This window comes from Petromyzon marinus, chromosome 8 (genome assembly GCF_048934315.1).
Source record: "Petromyzon marinus isolate PM22_M1 ecotype Great Lakes invasive population chromosome 8, UKy_Petmar_22M1.pri1.0, whole genome shotgun sequence".
Lineage (NCBI taxonomy): Eukaryota > Metazoa > Chordata > Hyperoartia > Petromyzontiformes > Petromyzontidae > Petromyzon > Petromyzon marinus.
In genome coordinates this window covers 14262815-14286337 of record NC_133674.1, presented here as the reverse complement: position 1 = coordinate 14286337, position 23523 = coordinate 14262815, and the positions used below count along the sequence as shown (strand labels likewise).

The 23523-nt window shown below is 41.5% G+C and overlaps 1 protein-coding gene and 1 long non-coding RNA gene across 3 annotated transcripts in view; both read left to right on the top strand.

Moving 5' to 3' along the window:
* Positions 1–217: 217 nt before the first annotated feature.
* LOC142924113 (uncharacterized) lies at positions 218–18977 on the top strand. Of its 2 annotated transcripts, XR_012941272.1 has the most exons (4): positions 218–908; positions 13850–14004; positions 14106–14166; positions 17065–18977. It is a non-coding gene; the product is annotated as an uncharacterized LOC142924113 (long non-coding RNA). The 2 variants fall into 2 exon arrangements; XR_012941271.1 differs by having other exon boundaries at positions 14106–18977.
* An 851-nt stretch (positions 18978–19828) lies between these two features.
* FRAS1 (Fraser extracellular matrix complex subunit 1) overlaps positions 19829–23523 on the top strand; it is a 61054-nt gene continuing 57359 nt past the window's right edge. The window contains exon 1 of the mRNA XM_032949775.2: positions 19829–20621. Coding sequence (XP_032805666.2) covers positions 20559–20621 — 63 coding nt within the window. The 5' untranslated portion in view covers positions 19829–20558. The remainder of the gene's footprint in view (positions 20622–23523) is intronic.

Genomic DNA, 23523 nt, shown 5'->3' with positions numbered 1-23523 from the left:
ACGGGCGCACTCGGCTTGTAGACTCACACTAGCACGCGTTTTGTGTTCCTAACGCGGCTCAAGCTGGTACGCAGCATAACATTGTCCCAAAAAAAGCATGCCGGTGGGTGCAATTGATTTAGGGGTTTTGTAACTTTCATGAGAACATGTGAAGCGTCTTCAGACACGATGGGTGGACGATCAGACGGGCGTAATGTTTTCCGGATGGAGGAAGTAGTTATTACAGTGCTACAATACATTTTTGCATTGTGGTTGGATGCACAAAACAAACTCTCCTGTGTGTGCCTGATGGACTTAACGGTGGTGTCCCCCCCCCCCCCCCCTAAAGGGATCACATTACAGTGGTGTCTTCAAAAATGTACTCGTAGCCAAAATATATGTGCACTGCATTGTGTAATAGCTTTCACAGCCATACAAATGCATGGGATCGTATCTTTCTAAAGTGCTATCTGTTATCTGCATGATTTTATCCACATGTCTGGCTGGCTGATAAATAGGGCTAACATTCTACATGTAAACATTGTTTTGTTCGCAGTGAACTGATATTCTACCTGCTGGTAAGCCCAAACAAATGCATGTTTTGTCTGCAAGTGAAAACAACCAATGGATAAGGGCTCTGTTATTCCGTGAAACGTGTTCTTATTATTTGCTTTCACTCTTTAAGAAACTGCTTTAAGAAGTGACCCAGGGGAACGTCGCATCATCATGCTTGTCTATTGCTTTGTTTTTAACAGTTACCTGGACAACACCTGCCAAGACGCTGGGTGTCTCAGATGTCAGTGGGAAGGAGTGACAGCGGGAAGGAGTGACAGGCCGCCCTAGCCGGAGTTAGCCGCTGCAGCTGAACCAAGTTGGCGTGGCAGCAGTCTGTCGTCGGAACTTCCGCTCAGGCCAGCAGAACGATGCAGGTCACTGGTTGATATTTAGCTTCCCCTAACGGCAGCTCGCGAGCAGAGGCACGCTGTACCCTGAAGGGTCGAGGGTCGGGTGTCCCTTTAATGTAGAAGAGCGTGATGGCCTGTCTGTCACTGAGCAGTGTATCTGAGGGAGCGTCCATGAGCGTGACATTACTTTGACGGTATACATTTAGAGGCGGCATTCCCATAGCAGCATTGTTCCCTGCTAACTTTGGACCTCACTGTTACATGAGTGTGGCTGGTAGCGTTAAGATGCTGTGGTTATGTAAACACAGCCACTGTTGGTCTAAGGACTTTTGTTTAAGAATGCGGTAAATAGCCACAGGCTAAACAAGCTTGCTGTCTTAGTGCATTGTGAGGGGGGCAAAAATCCATCCTATAACCTGTGTGCCTAATTTCACGTGAAAAAATATAAACTTTGGATTATTTGTGCCTTGTTGAAGACACATTGAAAAATACCTCTGCCAACAAAATTAAATGAAACCAAATGTCCCAGGAGCATAAAACGCATGGCTTTAAAGTATAAGTCACTGCAGCCAGTCGTCCAAAGTATATTTGCTCCAGAATGCAAAACAGGTGGTTGCTATCATTTATAACGATGCTTATAGGCGGCTATTTTACACAGCAATGAAGTCCTGTACATCCAAACATGTGGTGGCACATACCTGCAATCCGGCAGTGTGGAGGCCAGGGTTGGTAAATCACACACACACATGTTGTGAAAACCCCCTTCTCGCGTGCATCGATGAGGTCACCGTACCCTGGGCTCGCCAGTAGAATCCAGTGAAGCAAAAATCTGGCCTCCACCTGGTCCGTTTGCATGGCATTGGGTGGTTTCTCCTAGCGCGCGCGTGTGGGTTTTCTCCAGGTGCTCCACTTTCCTCGCCCCATGTAAAAATTCATGGCCAAGAAAAGAAACATGCCCCTTGCTTCCACTGCTGTGCCAGCAGATCGAGTTGAACCGATGACCTGCGGATGGCAATTCCAGTGTGCCAACCAACACACAATAGCAGCCCGTCATATCCCCCCCACCCACCCACCCACTTCGTGGATCTTAAACGAGCACGGATGGAATATTTGTTAGGACCGCGATATTTTCAGACGTAATTGTGTACCTTGTGCGGGCCTGCAAACGTGTGCATCAGCAGTGCGTTGTATTCATTCAGCGCCGTGTGTTGAACGATTGTTCACAAAACTATACCACAGGCTTCTTTTAGCGCCCCGACATTTCGTTCGTCTAAAACAAACATTTGACCGCATCCTCAAAGGCGCCTTTCATCGAACTGCTGCATATTTGTGAACAGAGAAATTCCTTCATACATGAGGCCTATCCGTGCACTGTGAGATAATGGGATAGCCAGTTTTAGGTTGATGGACAGTGCTGAATGGTTTATGCCAATGCCTCGGATTCTTTCTTGAGGAGGAGATGTGATTCCTGTCAGGTGAACAGCTGCCAAAATATTATTTTTGCACAGTACTATTGTTTTTCCCCTCTGCGCATAACACTTAAATGGGCAAGGGGTGTAATTTATTGCCATGTGGCACACAGTCAAAATTATACATTTCATTACTTGTAGACTGACAGAGTGCTAACAAAATACCTCTTTTACCTTCATAAGGTCATCTGTTTTTCTATGTATCTGCGGTATTGGCAGTCCCCCCCCCCACTCTCTATGCACCTCGTGCTCACATTTTCTGCAAGACCCCTGACATGTGTCACGTGACTAAAATTGCATGCGAGTTCAGCTTGCAGACTCCACACAAAGTGCACACCTGTGTCGAGCACCGATAAGAAGATTATTGGCTCCCTCTTATCAGCGTGCGAGCTTTCCATGACCCACATCTTCAAATGCTCGTTGAAATATGTGCAAAATGGTCCACTTTTCCAGCTCTCTAAATGCAATCCACTCTGCCCGGTTGATGATAGCCATGACCTGAGCTCTGAATGTATGCAGTTTGTTTTGAATTCCAGGAACTATAGTTAAATGGAATTTTACGGGTCACCGACACAATTGACAGTAATACCTAGCCTACATTATATCCCTGCACATTGAAGAAATGTACACATTTATTTGACCATGTTTTTTTCCAAAATGTAATACATACCGTCATTATTCATAACAATGCGTCCAGAAATATGTGATTACAAGTTATGGAATACATATGTTGAAAATGTTAACATTCTGTGTTTTGCACTTTTATAAACACTGCCTCATTATTCGACATCACTAATACTACGTTTAGCTTCCATACCAAAATAATAGTGTGTGCCACCAATATATTCAGAATTAATAGCATGCCAATTGTAATGTTTAGAATTTTTATTTCCTGGAACGTTTAGTAGACAAATAAGCATAGTTGTGGATAAATTGGTCCAATACTGCTGCAGTTTATACTCCTAGGTTCTATTCGGTAAAGTCACGTAGGTAAAAAATAAAACAACAAAAATCACGACGTTTCGGCCACAACACAAGTGGCCTTCATCAGGTGAAGGGACCAGACTGTCTCGAAGACAGCGCTGGAGTGTCCTCGAGACAGTCTGGTCCCTTCACCTGATGAAGGCCACTTGTGTTGTGGCCGAAACGTCGTGATTTTTGTTGTTTTATTTTTTACCGACGTGACTTTACCGAATTGAACCAAGGAGTATGGATCCTTGCAGTCACGAAAGCTTCAAATCTAGAACTGCTGCAGTTGTTTCTTCTTTTTACAGGTTTTGTATTATCCATGTCCTTGTCTAGAGCCATCATTTATACTTACATTTGCGAACACCACTGACAGCAGCCTCGCATTGGTCTTTTTTTTTCATTCATTGAATGCTCTGCCTTTAATTTTGCATTACAAAAAGCATTGCATCAGCGAATGCATCTTGCACCTTTTTTTGCGGACGTCCATCCATTCAGTACTGACATGCGATCGGCTGAATATAACGCCACGTCTATTTTTGCAGAAATTGGTATGCTTTAAACATGCAAGGGAACATGGGCAGGACAGGCTCTGATCTGGCTCGCGTTTCAGCACAAAGACGGCTATGCACAGGCGTGGCATTGTCGTGTCCCGTGCGTCCCTGGCAGCGCGCAAGTGCGTTGGCAAACGCCCACCACGGCTTGCAGCACAGAATGCGAGAAGAGGGCACTTCCACATATCTTGATGGCGCATGCTTAAACTTTTGTTTCAAATGATTCATTTATGCCGTAGTCATGTATGATAATAAGGGTAATTTGGGCATTAGAAAGCGATTCACGAACACAGGAGTGGGACCTTTTTGCTTTTAAGATGTGCGTGACCCCGAGTATTTATAATAGCGTGCTCATTTTCTGCTATTGAATACTGTTCCCTGAGATTTTGTTCAAGTATGGAGCGCTATATGAGAATAACCTATGACTCAATTATCACACTATCCTAATCCTCCATGCTGAGTTTGATTCCTGGCTACGGCTGACATTTGTGGTGAGTAATATCTGAACCTATCCTCTTACTTTCGACTGTCTGCCTCCCCTGTTGCCACCCCCTCACTCCCGTAACTGACACACCATGGGAAAACCTACATCTAGTAGTCAATTCGCAGCTGTAAAAGGAAGACAAAAAACACCTAACCTTTTTCTAACTTTCCAGGCAGCAAGTTTAATTTAATTAAACTGAATTCCCATTCATAGCTGGTGACAATGTATTCCTTGATTTCTCAAACGTGATGGATTTTTATAAATCCCCCCCTCTTACAACAGAAGGGTATAATTTAGACAACGTTTATCTCCATAATATAGGTTTTTGGGTTAGATCGTGTAAATATATAAATGCGTCGTTAAAACCCACCACCACCCGACACAGCCAACTAGTAAGGGTTGTCACGTAAACAGAACGTGGCCAATTCGTCACTAGTACAGCACTACACCGGTGTGTTGGAGAGCCAAGCCACAACAATAACAATCTGAGTACGACGTTTCGCCAGTAATTACAACTAGCTTCATCAGGCGACAGCCAAATTTGTGGAGAAGTCTTACTCTTTCGTTCCTTACATAGAGGCGTAGATGTGTTGACCACGCTTCTGCACTCTTGCACAATGTGGGGGGATGAACATTCATCTCGTGTATAATCGTTAATACACACGGTATATGGAATTATTTTAGCTGCAGCTTTATTCAGTTTGTTGACACTCTCTTATTAAACCGCACAAAACTTTTACGTGAGAAACTGAAACTTGGCACCCAATCACGGTAAAGTGGCACAATAGGCCTATTGTTCTGTCTGCCTGAGTGGCTTACCTTTCTATGGAAATGGACCAAAAGGCTTAGGAGGTGGGTCAATAGTGGGAATGTACTACAAGAGCTGAAAATGAAAGCATGCATTTTACTAGGTGAGAAAGTTTCCTTGGGGACATGAGTGTACACACTCAACTCAAGTAATATTCTAAACAATATTCGTAAATAAACAAGGTTAGTTTGCATTATTTTTGCTGTTATAATAATGGCATGGGTGTAGTGGTGGCGCAGTGGTTATCACACTGAACTGTGAAGACAAACATCTGCGTTTGATTCCCGGTCATGGTTAACATCGGTGGTTGACCTGATGCTGCCCCCCCTCCCCCCACGTTCACCAATGCACACTGAACCAGTATGGTGAAGTATGGTTTAACAACTGCCATGAATGACACAGTGTCGGGGGCCTTCATCTAGCGCTGGATTGATGAGAATTGTAAATTGCAAATCATTACAGTGCTACATTTATGAAAATGTTACGGTCAGCATTGTTAGTGACAGAATGTGATGCTTTAGATTTTGTGGACAGTGGTATCTCTTGATTTTGTATTTCTTCTGATTATCCAAGCCCTCTGTCATTAAAACATAAAAAAATACCACATTAGTGCCACAGGTATATTTCATAGTAGACAATGAGCACTAGTGTCACTCGTGTTTATTGTAAAATAATAATGGTGCATTTCTCTATATGTTAAAAACTGTTGTGTAGGTATTGTACTGTCACGCACAATTCAATCGCAGTACCTTCCAAATTAGTAGCAGTACCTGTTTGGTCGGTCAGCTATTTTTCAGGACTTAGGTTGAGTTTTAAGGTTTTTTAAGTCTGACCTGTCAGAAATAAGACCTTGAGTAAACATTTCTTTTAGGTCTAATCACAACGACTGTGACAGCTTTGATTTGTCAGCATCATTGGAATAATGTCCATTGTTTGTGCTGACCTTTAAACCGCCTTGGGAGGGAAGAAAATCCCTCGGGAGGTAAAATGCCACCCTTGAAGGAGGAACCTGGCAGGTGCTGGGGATTTTGGTTTTAATTGAGAACCGGTTGAATGCAGAGGCCAGAGTGTGTTCGTTTTCATTGGCAGTGCCCCTTGAGTCCTGTTAGATCAAATTAGCCAGAGAGATGGCGGTGTCAGCTGCAGCTCACCCATCTATGTTTAGCACAGTGCCTGCTTTAAACCTATAATTGGGGCCAGACTCACTGAATAGTGCACCACTATTTATGGCGAAGATTGTAATGTAATGGGGCAGGTTTAGTTTGCCAAACAGGGCTTTGAAGTAGCATTTTAAAAATTCAAGTTTTGTTCGGTAAATTTGCTGAAGCCAAATTTTGATTTAAAGCTTTCGTGACTGCAGGGATTCATATTCTTGGTTCTTTCGGTAAAGCCAGTTAAAGGTCTTTAAAATATAAGAATAAGTTTTACCCATTCTGGCAATGAAACCGGTGTTAAGATGTTAACACACCAAACTGGAACCTTTTTCAAGAAATTAAGTCTGCATTCACCACATATACTTGTGGTGAACATGCAAACAAAAAAGCATTCTTTGTTATTAGGCATTTAGCTGAAAGTATCTGCATTGTTGGACCTGTAATGGAAGAATAAGTAGTTGTTTGGAAATAATTAAATCAGTATTGTATTGTGAATGCTCGGCACATGGCGCATAGCACCGAAAGCATTGTGGGAGTTTTACAAGTCTTCCTGTTGCTGTGATTATGTACTCAGTGCGGCGAGGGCAGTAGTGAATCATGGTTTATTGTACACATTCCAATTTGGAGAAAACCTCCAGAAGTATAGTCTGAGTGACTTTATAGGGTTTTTAAAGATGTTGTAGCTCTTAAACTTGAGTACAAACTTTGGCTTTTAATTTATAATGTATTCAGGTAGTGTGACATATATCTCTAAGGAAGACAAGCTGTATGTAATTTCACACAAATACAGTATAACTTTATATTTTGCTAATTAAGCTGTAAAAAAATAATCACTTCTCAGTTCTTAGCAGAATTAATTCCATGTGCTTAAATATATTTACATTAAACTAACATACAAAAATACACTTTCTATCATTAAATAATGTACTCATTCATTTGAAAACGATGCAGGGAACAGGACAAATCTTCCATACTGTACGATAGCTTTCTGGATGAGCGGAGACACAAACAAACACACACACACATGCTACTATAGTATTATTTGTCTAGCTCACGACAGTTGTTACCTCTATGAAATGATAACATGTCTTTTATACGGAGTATTTGGACAGCTGGCAGAGTTACGATTTGTTGACAGAAAACCATTGTTGTTTTTCTTCCTTCCCACATTCGAGGAGAACAGGATTGATGGGATAGTTTCGCACCACCCACTGAATGGAATGCAAAAAAATTAACCATGGCTGAGCTTAGCAAGAGCTTTGCACGCTTGCTCCATAGCCCTTGCGACAACTCAAAGGGTGCACTTGATGTGCATTCCCCCACTCCAAATGATTTAAGAGGAAATTAAAATTCACCATCGTCCACGGCAGATATTAACCCATACGTTGGTTCCTTTGGCCAAATGGTCTTACTACAATCTACGAAGTAAAAGTTGATCGATCGTATAAATAAAAGCGATTTATTGTTGGACAAAATGGAGTCCCTTGTAATCATGTGTATATCCACCTCTATCCTCTAGCCTTCAACCCCTAATCCCTAACCCATGACCTCTACTCACATGTTTAACCATATTTCTCCCAAAACCCTTTGTTTTTCAAAAGTAATGGCAATGTATTCACATTCTACTGCAATGTCTGTTTAGCGTTTACTTCATTATCTGTACTCAAAGTTGAGTTAATTTGACACCAAAATAATGTTGAATTCAAATACCGATTAATATAAGAGGTAACAAACATGTATTAATTGGCAGCATTTCACTGAAAGTCATATGTTGCATACAGCATGTATGAAAGAATAAAAGCGATGCGACAAAACGAAGTACTTTCCATGCTAGGGTCTTAATAATTTAAAGACATTTGTCAATCCACTGCTGTGAATCCAAACCATGTTGGTCTTGGGGGTTGTTGGACCATGTTTCACCATGCTGGTCAGCGTGCGTAGGTGAAGGCAAGGGGGTAGACCAAGTCCGGTTCAGATATCTCTCGCCACTGCTGCGAGTCGTGGCCAGGAATTTAACTCGGGGTTGGTTCGGTTCATGGGGCAGTGCGCTAATATCTGTACCATCACTTCCCCCACCGACCTCATTGCTTTGGTAATGCACTTGAATTTTGGATGTGAACTGAAAGAGCCGTCTGCTGAAGAAGCGCAAGCATTCACTTCTGGCACATAAACTTGCAGATGTTCACACTGTAGCGTGGTGATCCACGCGAGTTGGAGCCACGTGGTTTGGAAGCCAGCTATGGACGATTGCTTAGTGTGTGGTGTGCGAAGATGTACAGCAGACAGGTGGGATGATTACAGGTGGTGCAGTGTAGCCGTTTTCTCCCACAAAACCATCGCTACATTTGATTAGATATGCGACAATCAACTGGACAGTTGTACAAGGCCACGCAACATAAAAAACATGAAGAAAGAAACCCATTTAAAACGATATGTACCCGCGCTTCCACGTGTGTGTGTATATTTAGCCATTTGTTCAGCAACATGATAAGTACTGGGAACACATTGTCTGTATATGCTGGCATGCATTTATGTTGTTTAAGGCCTTTGTACTTACTTCTGCTTGCAATGAGGCATTTGGTTACCATTTCCACAAGTAAGCAGTTGTGACAGTAAAACGTATAAAAGGCTTGTTGTTATAGGACTTTGCTTTTGTCGGACAGCACCAAGGTCACAATACATGTCAGAACTCGATAAATATATCAAATGTGCAATAATATCTGTGTACAGTATATTAAAACATTTCATGAAAGTATAGATTTTCATATTTGCAGGAAAGTGGCTACTCTCAATATAATAAACCAAATTATGTTCAGTTACAATGCGCTGTGTAGTCCTTTGTAACAGCAGCCCTCTTTGACTACCTAAGAGCAACAATGCACGTCACTTTGTTAATCCACTGCGGGATAATGGTCTCCCCACGACACGATGGTCGTGGTTCCCTTTCAAGCTTACTTCACCATGCTGGACCAGTGCAGGTTGGTGCAGGGGCCCAGAACTGGTCCACATATCACTCGCCACGAATATCAAACTCATAAGGCAGTGTACCGAACAACTGCGCCACAGCTCCCCATAGCTTGCTCAACATGACGCTCTATTTAATAATGATCACTGAAGATAATAAAAACTTTCCCATGAAGTTGCATTGCAAGCTCTTAAAGCAGTCAGATACAAATGACTAATTGTAGATGGAGGTAAGGAGGATTGGGTTTCCTTGTGACGCAACTGCACCCGTGTGTTTTTTTTGCCTTTCTTTCCACAACAAAGAGTTCATAATCCTCAAGGCTGATTGGTTTTGTAGATTCAGTGTCTTCATTTCCGCTCTTGTTGAGGGAATATTTCTCACGAGTACGTGGCGTTTTCTGTGCGGAAACCATGTCTGTTATTCGTTTGTTTTACTGACTGGGCATGCGTTGTCAAAATGATCACCAATTGAATAATTATTCCGCTGACTACATAATTTTGTTGTTGCCATCATCAAAAGTGTGAAGGCCGCACACGATAACGAGAAATGCTGTATCGTCATTAAGCAATGGTATTGCAAAGGTGTGTGCATAGTGATTTTAAGTTTTCGTGACTGCAGGAATCCATACTCTTTGGTTCTCTCGGTAAAGTCACGTGGGTAGAAAAATAAATAATAAATCACGACGTTTCGATCGCAACGAAAGCAATCGTCATCAGGTGGAAAGATACAGCCGTAGAACCGCTGAACTGCGTGACTTTACCGAAAGAACCAAAGAGTATGTGTGTGCATAGTGTTGTGCATTGTCAAGCTCGCTACACCTTTGTCAATGGTGCAGCTGGATGTGGCTGTGGGCGAAAACAAATGTAAGCCTCCTTAAGTCTGCATTTCAAACTCTCATGATTTGAGCTCCCCCAATCTAGGCTTGAAGATGAGTGCATCCCTTCCGTCTTCCCGCTTGAAGATAGACTTCAAGCTCTTGTGTGTCCCCAAGAGGAGTGAGTTTAACTTGAATGGCATGCTTTGGCCCCCTTTGCGGAGCCGATTTGCCAACGCTCATTCCCGTGTACATACGGACCTTCAAGATGAAAGTGTAACTATGCATCTGTTAATTTAACACACGGTCTGTGTGTTTGCTGAAGGCCAGGCGCTTCTCTGTGTTTGCTGTTCCTGTGCCGTTATAACAAAAATAACACCGGTAACTTTAAAGGGGAAGCCATACCGCGAAGACGTTCCGTTGACCGTGTTCAGCCCCTTATATGACAAAAAAAGCTTGTAATGAAGTTACTGGTACCTGTACTTGTGTAACTGCATTGCAGTATGTATGTCTGTTGTTTAACTGTTTTATGTAGTGAATAGGACACCGTTATGCCCCTGTACTGAAATTGCATAATACAGTCTGGATCATTACGTGATTGCTCATTCCATTGTATGACATATACTGCAGAACAACTCCTGTGATACTCACCACTATGGTACTGTAAAATGTGTAATATATATGCGATATTCATGAAAACGAATTGAGTACATATGTTCTCCTGCGGACATTTTGCATACACGCACGCACGCACAATGATCGTCGAGGACTCTGTCCTCGTCTGCAATGTTGGTGGTTGTTTTTGTTTCTGTCTTTGTTTTGTTGTTGCTGTGCTCACGCACCGAACCTGCGCCTTGTAAAAGAGCCGGGCAATTGTCTGTAGGGGCCCATGCGTGCAACAAACTAAACAAACTTAAACACTTGCACGCAAGTTTTACTCCACAAATTCTGCCAAAGCAGAAGGAAGCATGCGTGGACGTAAGATGCTGCAGCTTCGGCAGAATGCATAATGCTCAGATGTTTTGTTTTTCGATTTAAAGCTTTCGCGACTGCAAGGATTCATCTTCTTTGGTTCTTTCGGTAAGGTCACGTAGAATGAGAATACAATAATAAAATAACACAATACAATTCTCACGACGGATTCGGCCACAAACGCAAGATGTTTATTCCAGGATGATGGGCACAATTAACCCAGAGGTCATGTTTTTTTTTTTCACTGGAGCTGAAGGAATGACCCTCATGTTTTGTGTGCTCCTGAAGCTGCAGAAAAACCTGCCTAAAGGTTAAATGTTCGGCAGCTGTTTTAACCCTGGGCTCTCGAGACACGCTGGATTTTTCCCAAGTGGCTTCGTTAACACTGTGCACTTACCAGTCCTATGCACTTTCCAGAGGCTATGCACCACCAGTGCACTGCTCTACCAAGATACGATTTATCTTAGTTTTTTAAATGTATATATTGTGTGTTTACACACATCTGATATGTTTACAAAACATCAGTTTTCTTTTCTCGTGTATGGATTTCTTTGAATAGCAACACTTGTACATCTAAATGTACGTTGTCGTTTTCTATATATAAAAAAAATGACACGAACATTTAGTCAGGGATGCTGCGGGAAAAATATATAAATGTATAGTTAAGGAAATAAGAGCTATTGTACAACAACGCACACTAAAAAACTTAAGTATACCAGAAAATAATTGCATTGATTGTCGTTTTTAGATATTTTTTAAAACTCTCCTAATCTGCAGTGTGGGAGGTGCATTGGTGAAGGCTGTTATTCCTGTCGTTCGTGAAAAATGTGTGGATGATGGCAAGAACTTGGCACTCACAGATACCATTTCCTCATGCACCTCTTCCGGCATGAATGACTGTAATAGGATGCATTTTCCATGCGGTGGCTCTTATCTATGATTGTTTTTGTATAATAGTAAAATTCGCAGATTGATTAAAGGCATAAGATAATATATTGGGCAGGAACCTATTGCGGTGGCAAGATGTTATTTGCCTCGCCTGGTATACAGAAGGACGTGGGTTTGATCCAGACCCTGACGTCTGCTGTATATTTGGAGTTTGCATGTTCTCACCGTGGTCACGTGGCTTTTCCTCCGGATTCTCCGTTTTTCCCTCCACATTTATAAACATGCGCTTAGAGTATTTGTCCTCTATAGATTTCCACGTGGTAAGCCACTTCGCTGAGCTATCATTTGTGGCCAGGTTGTTTCTGAAAAAGATATATTTATAGCTCGTTGGGCCTTACCTGGTAAAATAAAAGTTGTAAAAAATAGTAAAATATTTGTGCTGAAGTGCTTTTCCCCTCGTGGTAGCTGTTACAGGACAGTGCAGACTGTGGTAGATATGGCCCCTCAGGCACATATTTAGGGGTGAGTAAAATGCTTTGCAAGAAGTGCTGTAAGAATGACGATAATAAAAAGGTTTGTACGCTTTTACCACATTTTGTACAATTTAACGATGGGAAAGTGGAAAGGACAACAGAGTAGCTATTTGCTGCACGCAAGCTTCCTGGTGGATGTTGCGACCCAGACGGTGTAATTTGTAAGTCAGACAAATAATTTATAGACTTTTAAAGTCTGCGGCGGTAACCTTTCTGATTTTTTTCCGCTAAATTGATGCTTTTTTGTTAATATATGTGGTCACATGCATCATACTCCCTGCCTCCACTTTAAAAGCAAGGTGCACTTCAAGACAGTTTTTTTGTCAGGTGTTATAAAGTTTACCCAAAGAGAAAAAAAATATCACAGTTTTGTGAGTTTTCTTGTACCATTCTCACATTGTAAATCAATCTGGTTAAATTAATTGAAGAGAGTGATATTTATAAGCACTGTCAGTCATAACTTGTATTTGATGTTTCATTTGAAATATTATTTATCTTATAGTTCGCAAACATTTTTAAATGGCAGCATTTCATTGAAAGTCCATTAACTTTATGTTGTATACTATACATGTGAGATAACATATATATGAGGATGGTGAAGTGGGTGGACCAGGACTATATAGATGACACTCGCCACTGATGTTAGCCGTGGCTGGGAATATAATTCAGAGAGTTGGGTTCGCAATGTAGTGCACTAACTACTATGCCAATGCTATCAACACCGAATATAAATATTAATCTTAAACGGCACATTCCTGTCTGTGTATTCCAATTGGACTTGTAAAGTGTAAATTAAAAGTATATCTGGAAGTAGCTTTGAGTAGAGCAATTGGCTATTGGCCATATGGCTGAGAGAACATTTTAAAATCTGCACAAGAGGTTAATCATGTGGAAGAGACCGATTTTTTTAGATGTTTTGTAATCTCGTGTTAAGTAAAATTTAGCTTGGATCCATGGTTCAACATAAGTAGTCCTTTTGAGAGCACTTATAAATTGCTAACGGGAAACATTGTGCTTTGTGAAATTCAATTGAATCGTATTCATTTGTACATTTTACATCCTCATTTAAACGTCTTATTGCTGGAAATGAAATTTAAGTGCCATGTAATGTCACATCAAACCCGTATTTAGTAGTTTCGAGAGTTTTAGCTCGTAATAACCACGTGCTTCACATATCCAGTGGAACAGTTTATTTTCCCATAGTTTCTTGCATCATTTCCATCCAATGTTTATATATGTATTTCAAGTAATTTGAGTTTGTATTAACCACGAAAGTGAATTGTACGAATTGGTACTCATGCATTGAAAAAACTATTGTTTGTTTGTGTGTGCCTGGATGTGGTTGTATATACAAACAGGCACTCAAACAAAAACAAAGGCAAAGATCCTCCTCATATCCTCAAAAGGATGTTGGAGCAAGTGCTGTTGGTGAGCACCTATAAAGACTGGAACAGCACACGAGGGGGGTGGTGGCCAACACATGCGCCTGGCCGCCTTTGTCTCCCCAGACAAGGTACTAATTTGAGGCTGAGTCGACCAAAGACACACACAGTGTGTGAACTCTCCGCATGATGTGTAAATAAGGAGTTACATACTTGCCATTCTTTTCCGCAGTGGACCTACCACATGCATCTGAAATAATCGACCTTCAAGTCAAGTGCCTGAAGCCTAACAGGTATGTTTTTCAACCTCCTAACTTCTAAGCAAGAGGTGGATTTTTAAAAAAAAACTTTTTTTTCTCTGTGCTCATGGACTCAATAGCTCCAGATGTCATGGGGTTGTCTTTATCTACAACGACTGGTGTCAACTTTAAGTCATTGCTCAACCGCCTAATTCAGAAGATTACTCAGTTATTGTTGAGCCAGTGATTTTTTTTGTTTTACTTTCCATTAACAATTTAACTTTAAGATCGTGTTTTGTCTGCCAGGGGTGTAACCTGGTATGCTGTGATATTTATTTATTTATAGCTGACACTTGTAATTACACTGACGCTGTATCACTGTGCTGATAACTGACAGGTCGTGCTGGCGTGTATCCAGTGTTGGGAGTAAATAGCTCTTGACGATGTAACAACACGCAAACTTGTGCAAATGCTATTACACAATTGAAATCTCACACTGTTCTATATGCATGCCATTGATTAACATTCAGATGATTGTGAAAGACTCGCTTTACAAATATATACACAAAGCATACTGTATTGCATTTCAGTCGTGGGGAAAACAATCGATGTCTTCATTGAGAAAAAACCACACAGGAGCTCCACTAAATGTAACATTAGCTCCGCTTAATTATTTCATTGTGGGAATCATTGGGGTCACCTCTAACGAGCTGGCTAGAGGTGCGGGCAGTCACTTGTGTGTGTTGGACCACCTCCAAGTCTGCCGCCATCTGATCAGCTGTTCGTGCCATCATGACATTGTGTCCCTACCGGTAGAATGAGGGGAGAGGAGGGATACGCGTTTTGTGCAGGATTGGCTCTGGCAGGCACGCCGCTCGTCACGCGGTATCAGGTCAGCGCTGAGTGCCAGCAATGCAGCGCCGCGCGCTGCACGTGGCCAACTTGAGAATTAACGAATACACTCGATGTCAATGTTTAGGAGATCACTTGCAGATAACTCCATTTATAACTCGACCACTGACGTGAAGCTGTTAAGATGTATGCTTGCATGTGTTTATTTCGTAAGTTGTGAGTAAGCCTGCAATTATCCAGGGTACAAAATTACACATTAGGATTTATTGGGTGCTTGCGTTGGTTATTATAATGTGTGGTGGTGCTGTGTCTGTGAAAACTACACTCATGGTGTGTTCATGTTTAGCCACTTTCAGAAGCTTCTCAAAATGGCATCAACACGTGGTTCGTAATTTATGGTGGTAGTGTTTAACAGTGAATGGACATAACGAATGGTGGGTGTGTGTGGTTGTTTATGGGATGTGGTGTCCCTTAAGCTTTGGATATTTGTTTCATTGTACGGTACAGACAATAACAGTCCATTGACAGGATTCGTATGGTGGCGGTGCAGTGTGGGTATTCCCACTTCCTTCAAGATGCCAGGCCAGTCTGGAAGAGTAGGCCATTGTAGCCTCCAGAAGGGCTCTCTACAGCCCCCTCTAGTGCAGGCCCTCGTGCCAGCAGTTGGTGTGAGCAAGAAAATGGCAGGGCTGCATCTTTAGCCTTTTTTTCTTACAAACAATAATCTCAGTCAGGCTACAAAAATCAGGTCCGCCGTTTGTAAACCTGCAAACACTATATTTTGCTTTTTCATTGTATTTGCTTGGTGATTATAACTTAAATGAGAGCCATTATTTAAATCATGTACAAGCTATTGATTTATCATGAACGGTTATGTAAACATCCTTGTGAATGTTGTGTCGCTGGGTCAGTCATTTCCATGTCCCCCCCTCTGCATTAATTTTAACCGCGTGATTAATTCCCATTGTAATTGTTTCACGCCTCCGTATAGGAGCAGAATTAACGGAGCTGTTTGAAATCTGCAGTAACCATGGCACCAGGCCGTTGGAAGGATTTCATTGGCATAAGGGTAGGATCAGTGACACTTGTCATTGCGCCAACCAGCGCCAGTTCTCTGTGGTACGTCTTTAATGACAGGGCATGCCATACAATTGCATTGAGATATTAAAGCACGCTTATTCCACAAGCTAGCATCTATGACGAGTGTTCAGACCGCAGGAATGGCTTTTGGGACCTTGGGGAAGAGTGCCAAGTCTTGTAATGTACCTTGGCTTTGACTTGAGTGGGCAGAGGGAAAGGCAGATACTAGCTTTGCTGATCATTGCTATGCCATGGATCAGAAACATGGACCATTGACAAAGGAAATGGAACAAAGGCTTATAAGCTTTTTTTCAATAGACCGTTGAGAAGTGAACACTTGGAATCGCACGAGAGACAGAAAGAGGAACACGTGCATTCGAAAACATATGCAAGTTAAACACGCACATTATTGACTGGCACGAAGGTAAAGTGGGCTAGGGGCCGATATTTTGCAATTTTAAGTTCATTTTGTTAGACCAGGCGAACACTCAAGAGATCAAGGAGGGCTATGATGGCACAGTGGTCGAGACGAACGACAAAGTGGCAGACAAAGGAGAGGACACAGCCGAGAGGATGCCTGTTGCAGAGATGGAGCAATGAAATCAGCTTCTGTGCAGGAGCTATCGATTAATTGTTGCGTCACAAAAATATGACGGAAGGATGATCAAAATCAAAAATCTTTATTTAGACTGGAGGAATCCGATGCGCTATGAAGCGCTTTTTCACAGATGTTCAATATGGACGGGTCAGCATGTTCCACCATCAAAGATTTTCGCTTGGGAAGGCTTTCATCCAGTAGTGGATAGATAATGGTAGATGGCTGACTCGCCGGTTTATTTTCCAAATAATATTAAAGCCCTATTCAGCAATGATAACATAGCTACGGATAGCCTCTTATTAACAACTGGTTATTTCTCCAAATGGTACGTTGCATTTTACAACATCTGAGTTATTAATGCATTCATAACTCTTAAAAATTAAAATTTCCTATGTGTTAACCATTGATTTTATCGTTTTCAGAATTCTATCAAGTTTTCTTCTGTGATGTGAAGCAATACCCATGTTTAGTTCCTATAGCGCCGTCAAGCTAAATGTCTGGTGCGCTATTTAGACAGCGCTTATTGTGACGTTTTCATGCCGAGAATCATCTGATAAATGGGCAAACATGTCTCGCGTATAAGCTTTTGCATGCAAATAATGTGAGCACCAACAGGACTGTATAAACACATTCGCAGGCCTCACGTCTGGTCTGCACAACACCGCAGTGTGTCTCAGTTTCCATTGGCAGCTGAACAACCTGCCTATTACCGCCTCAATGGGACAAACCAAGATTACCGTACTCAGCCACAGGAATGTTTGTCCTCGTGCAAACTCGAGAGAAAGAGTGAGAGAAAAAGTGCACCTCGCCTACATTGTGTTGTTAATATTGTTTACCCTTTTATAATGTTTCAGATTTTATTTTGGAATGTTTTGCATTTTTACGTTGTATTAACGTTATCTGTGTGTTTGATTGTACCTTTGAGCGATGCATGCCCTGTTTTGTGTTGTTTGACATGTGTTAATTGACTATTTATTTGCACTTGTTGATAAACTATGTCGACTAATGTACCATTTTAAAGTTGTACATAGTGCGTCTGTTATCTTACCCAAAACGTCCTGAAAAAGATATTGTGAAAAAGATGATTATTTTTAAGAAGCCGTTATTATCTGTACAATTATGACTGACAGCTGTCTGACATGATAACTTTAAAAACCCAAACTTTATTCACAACACAATAAGCAGGTTTTGATTTAGCACGTAGGCTTTCGCGACCATTATCCATAATATAGTTTGTTTGCTTTAGATCGCGTAAATGTAAATGTGTCGTTTAACCGGCCACCACCCGACACAGCCAATTAGTAAGGTTTGTCACGTAAACAAAGCATGTCAATTCGTTACTAGTGCAGCACACCGGATTTGCTCTAAAACATATCCGATGTGCTGTACTAATAACGAATTGGCATGTTGTGTATACGTGACAAACCTTACTAATTTGTTGTGTCGGGTGGTGGCAGGTTTAACGACACATTTATATTTACGCGATCTAATACAAAAAAACTATATTATGCAGGTTTTAATTGTAGCACTCAATATGGTGAAATAGTTTGAAAGGTGCGCTTTTTATTCATGGTAATATCGTCATTCTTAATTTTACATAGATATTTTAAACGTTTGGCCAATCATTGAGTATTTTGTGTACGGGAGGAAACTAGAGTTTCGCACGCAACTGAATAACTTCTAAAACTTCCCACAGATCGGAGGTCATCAACCTTTTTTTTGTCACTGCGGTGCTCGGGAAACGTTTGCCTGTTGAACACGTGACGACTTCAGATGTTAATTTTCCAAACAAGGTCTGAAATAAGCATGTTTGAAGAAAAACAACTTCTGGCCAAACCACAGCTTTGGAAGGAGACCATTGTTTAGTGTCCAGGAACACTCACTCGCACATTAGCACAGCGGCGCGTATGATATAAACAGTCCCATTTCTTATCGAGTTACCAAAAATGGTTACATTTATTCAGCTTGGATACACGACTGGCTAGTGTAAAATTATGGATCGAACTACCGTGTTGAACTTTCAACATTGCTCACATACCGACAGTCACAGATGGGGCCTGGTAGGTGTTGCCAAAGCGTGCAATATGAAGACAAACCAACTTGGTTCGACAGAGTTTGTGGCATTTGCTGATATGAGGTAACAAGAAACCCATCGATATATATATTTTTTACAAAAACAAGAACTTGCAGTTGTTCTGGGACTGTCCCAAGATATGCGGTTTGCATTATATTTGTTTCTCCTTGTGTGTATTTTGTTTGGCTAAGATTGCAGTTTGAAGACACATGGGCTTGTGTTGGAATGTGTCGAAAATATATTTATTCGTTGAGCGTCCAACTGTTTCAGTGTTTTTTTGCCCGTATTTTGTTTTTTTCCTTATTGTGTCTGTACGTTGCACCCATTTTTATATAAAAAAATGAAAATCACAAGAAAAATAAATGGTTTATATTGCTGAGCGATGTATTTACGTGAAAACGTATACATCCACACTTGGTTTCATTGTGACATTAATATGGTGATAACACATCCTTCAACTACATAAATTGGTTCCCACTGGACATTAGTGCTGTTAAGTTTAGAACATTACATGTTTTTTTTTACAGCGACAGCCACAAATGGTAACTCGTACACACATTCCACATTTAATAGGCACATGTGGATCGCACGTGATGCAAATAAAAGATGTACATTATTCAGTCTCCATAAATCATAACCGTTTTGCACTACCAGGATATTTTCTTTTATAGAAACAGCCCAAGTGCTGGCTGGACAGAGCTGCCGCGTGCATGAAAGCAAGGGTGGGGTTGGTGTGGAATCCTGAAGGGGTTGGGATGTGATGGGGGGTGGTGGGACAGCTCCCAGGGCAGTGGCAGAACCACCCAGGGGGGTCCGCCTCGCTTAGTGCCTCTCGGTGTCGAGTTACCGCGCCTCTGCCCTTTCACGATTGGCTGACGCCGACTTTGCGCGGGGGGAGGGAGGGGATAAGGGGGTGGGGTTTAGCAAGCGGGCTCCAATGATTGGCGCAGCGGTGGGAGTGGGGGCGGGGTTTGGAAAGTGTGCTCGTGCGGGGTGGGGGGGGGCGTGTCCCCGAGGCTTCATTGGAGAGTGGGGGGGTGCTGAAACGAATACTTTGGCTGAACTTGGCAGGAATTCGGCGCGGCTCAAGAGTAGGAGGAGGGAGGGATGGAGGGGCCGGGCCAGTGCACCACGGGCCCTGCCCACCCCTTCGCTAACGCCGCCAGAGCGCAGTGCGCGCGTGCCCGCCTGCCCGCCTGCCACCACTGACGAGAGAGAGAAGTGAGGGGGGTGGGTGCCACTTGCATCGCGTTGACCGAGAGGGTCGCTATACGTTTCGTAAAGACAAAGCCCCGTGTTGTTTTTTTTTGGGGCGGCTAAGCGAGGGAGTCCCCCCGGGGTAAGCGATGGGTGGTTAATGTCCGCGCCTGGAATTATGCCGGTACCTGGAGGGAAGGCGGCGAACAAAGGGGGCTGGACGAGACTTTACTCAAGAGGCTGCGGATTCATCTCGTGTGACATTGCTGATAGCTGCCGTTGCTACTCCTAAGCCAGCTGGGGTGGGATGAACATGCGGACAGATTTGACCGACTTTCAATAGGCGGAGAAGAAAAACGCCGTCTGAACTTACTCCTTGTTGGGCAAAGGATTTCTACGTGTCCACTTCTAGCCACGAAACGCTAGGCGATAACTTGAATGAAGACAAGGGGAAACCTGTTTCTGGCAGCCCCGGGGCTATGAAACTCGAGTGGCCACGGAGAGCTGACAGATGTGCCGGATTTTCGTCCCTGCGGATGTTAGCACCTGCCTAGAGACGAGCAGCTCCCCCCCGATAAGCCAGTCGTCTCTGCCTCTTGTCACATTGTTCACTTCTCCGAATTTTGCACTGGGAATTACAGAGCCATGCAGATGACACTCGTTTTGCTGTGGACACTTGCTGTGATCACTGGAGCTCAACCAAAAAAGGTATTGAACAATACGACTTGTATGATTTCTGTATAACTTTTTTTGGTTTCCAGTTGCTTTAGTGGAAAGCCATTGTTTAACTTCGCATTGTTGTACACTTTTTTTCTAAACAAAGCACTGTGGAAAAATACAACGTAAATAAATGGTCTAGGGGAGAAAAAATTGTAGAAAAAACTGCAGGACTTGAAGCTGCATGCCTTTTAAAGCGGATATAAATCTGTCAGGTTCAGGGCAAAAAATGTCGTGACTTCATAAAATCTTGTAAGATGATTTAGGATAACGGTAGCTTCAAAAAACCAGCAAGAAGTAAACTTATATTTTTTATTTTGCCAACTTTAAGCTGCCATTTGTATTTGTGATTTCAATCACTGCCTCGCAAACGTTGGCTGATTAACATATATACTGTGTAGATTTTTTTAAATGTAATTTAAGCACACTCTCAATATCTTCGCAGATGTATGGTATTGTTTTGAAGCTTCGTTCTCATGTTAAATGGTTAATGACAAGGGGCACATGTTGAACTGACAAATTTTTTATATTCCATTTTAGTCTGTGAGCCGATTTAAAAGCTGTGTTTTAAGATTTTTTTTGCTTTGTGATATGTGAAAGTGATATTTGTAATATTGTAGTTGTGGCCCACGTGTGTCGAGGTATTATATTAAGCACAGAAGTGACAAAATATCACAGGGGCGTCAGTATTTTGCCTCTAAGTTGCTAAGATTAACTCCTCTCCGGTTGCATCCAGCAATTTTCTTTTTACAAATAAGCAAAAGTCTTCTTTCAAGAAGGGTGAATAATTAAGTCGTATAATTGCAAATTGAATTTGAGATTGTTTGAATAATTCGATTTAAATTACTTTTAGTAATAAGTACAAAGAGTTGTAAAAGTTCAAAATGTACGTTGTCATCGAAGATTATAATCTGTTTCCCTCATCCATTAACTAGACAAATCGAGTGATTTACAGAAATGTTATTGATGAATGTACGTATGAAAATATATTTAATTTATTTAATTTTAATAGCTTCCGAAAAAGCTCAGTATGTTTGCTTAAGGCTCTGCAATTTCCCGTTGTCAAACAATCAAGGTTGTGATTGCCGCATCATTGAGCTGTTGATCTGAAGGGAGCAGCACATTTGACAGATAACTTAATCTGGGACTGCAGAGAGAGAAAGTAATGACACCACTTTTGTTGCTGCCAGTAGCTCTGGTTTATTGGTCACGTACCGAAACTATCGGCCACAAGGAACAGAGCGAGCAGCAATGATGATGAGCATCATCGTTGGTGAGTTTAGTGGAAATGGTGATATTGTTATTTGGAAATGTTCATCACGGTGTCAGTAAATTATTACAACAAGATTGTCTTTTGCCATGAGCGCTGTTAATGTCTGATGATATTGTAACACTAAACTATAGTTACATTGCCAAGTAGATGTGCATAACTAAACCATAGGTGCCTTGCCAAGTAGAAAAAGATACAGCATTAGATATATTGGCTAGGGAGGAAGCCCTAACATTAACGTTTATCATGGGACCTCCTTTGCCAGTACTAAAATATAACAATAGGGTTTTCCCCTTTTTTCTGGCAACAAAACTGAAATCTTTTTACAAGGAATCATGTCTGCATTAACCACAATGAATGCAAACAAAAAACATACTCTGGTAATAGCTTTCAGTTTTGGTGCCAGAAAGGGGAAAAACTTATTCTTATATGTTGGTACTGGCAAAGGAGTTCCCATAATGTAGATGCTCACCCCGAGCTCTCATTACTCTGATAGTGCATTGTCTTTTGGCGCCCTCTGGTCTGACACCGTTTGAGACCAGGCTCAAAAGAAAGCTGTCTCTGGTCTGGACCAATCAGTTTCAAGGACAATGCATATATTATCAGAGTATATTATATTCTTGGTTCTTTCGGTAAAGTCACGTTGAAGGGAAACAATAAACTAATAAAATATATATAAAACAATAAAATTCTCACGACGTTTCGACTGTAACACAAACAGTCATCATCAGGTGTGAAAACCAACGGCAAGAAAAATTTGTTTCTTGCCGTTGGTTGATGATGACTGTTTGTGTTACAGTCGAAACGTCGTGAGAATTTTATTGTTTTATATATATTTTATTATTTTATTGTTACCCCTTCAACGTGACTTTACCGAAAGAACCAAGAATATGAATCACTGCAGTCACGAAAGCTTTAAATCAAAATTTATCAGAGTATGTTTCTTGTTTGCATTCTGACCACAAGCATTGCGGTTAATGCTGTGACATGATTCCTTGTAAAGCGGTTTAAGTTGTGTTGCCAGAAAAAAGGGGAAAAACCTATTCTTATATACAGTTTATTGTGCACACAAGCCAAATAACCTGCAGGTATTTTCATTGCGCTAAAAATACGAAATGATTTTTTTTAATGCACATTTTCTACGCATACAATTCTGATGTTATGCGTACAGGTACAGTATTAATTAAAACCTTTCATTTTATTTAGATAAGCCACAGTAGCAAAATAAGTAAGCAGGCAATATCTTCATCATATATATCTTCATCATATGTATGTATTCATCCACGTAAAATATAAATGTATATTATACACTTCCAGTCAACCACAAGGCCTTCTGGGAGGGCACTATTTCAGCAGCATTGGTTCAATTCAAGATAATTCTGAAATTACGCACTCCCATAATTTGTTTACGTGGAGGGACAGATATATATGAAGTAGATAAATTGCTCAATTTATTTTTTACCACTCTGTATAGTCGCCCGCACTGCTCAGAAGCAGAGAACGTAATGTGCGACAATCTATTTGGTGAGAAGTGTTGCGTGAATAGTGCAATGATAGATGGAGAAGCTTGTTGTTTTCACTGCAGGAATGTTCACTGGGAAGCCTGCAGGTGTCAAGTCAAAT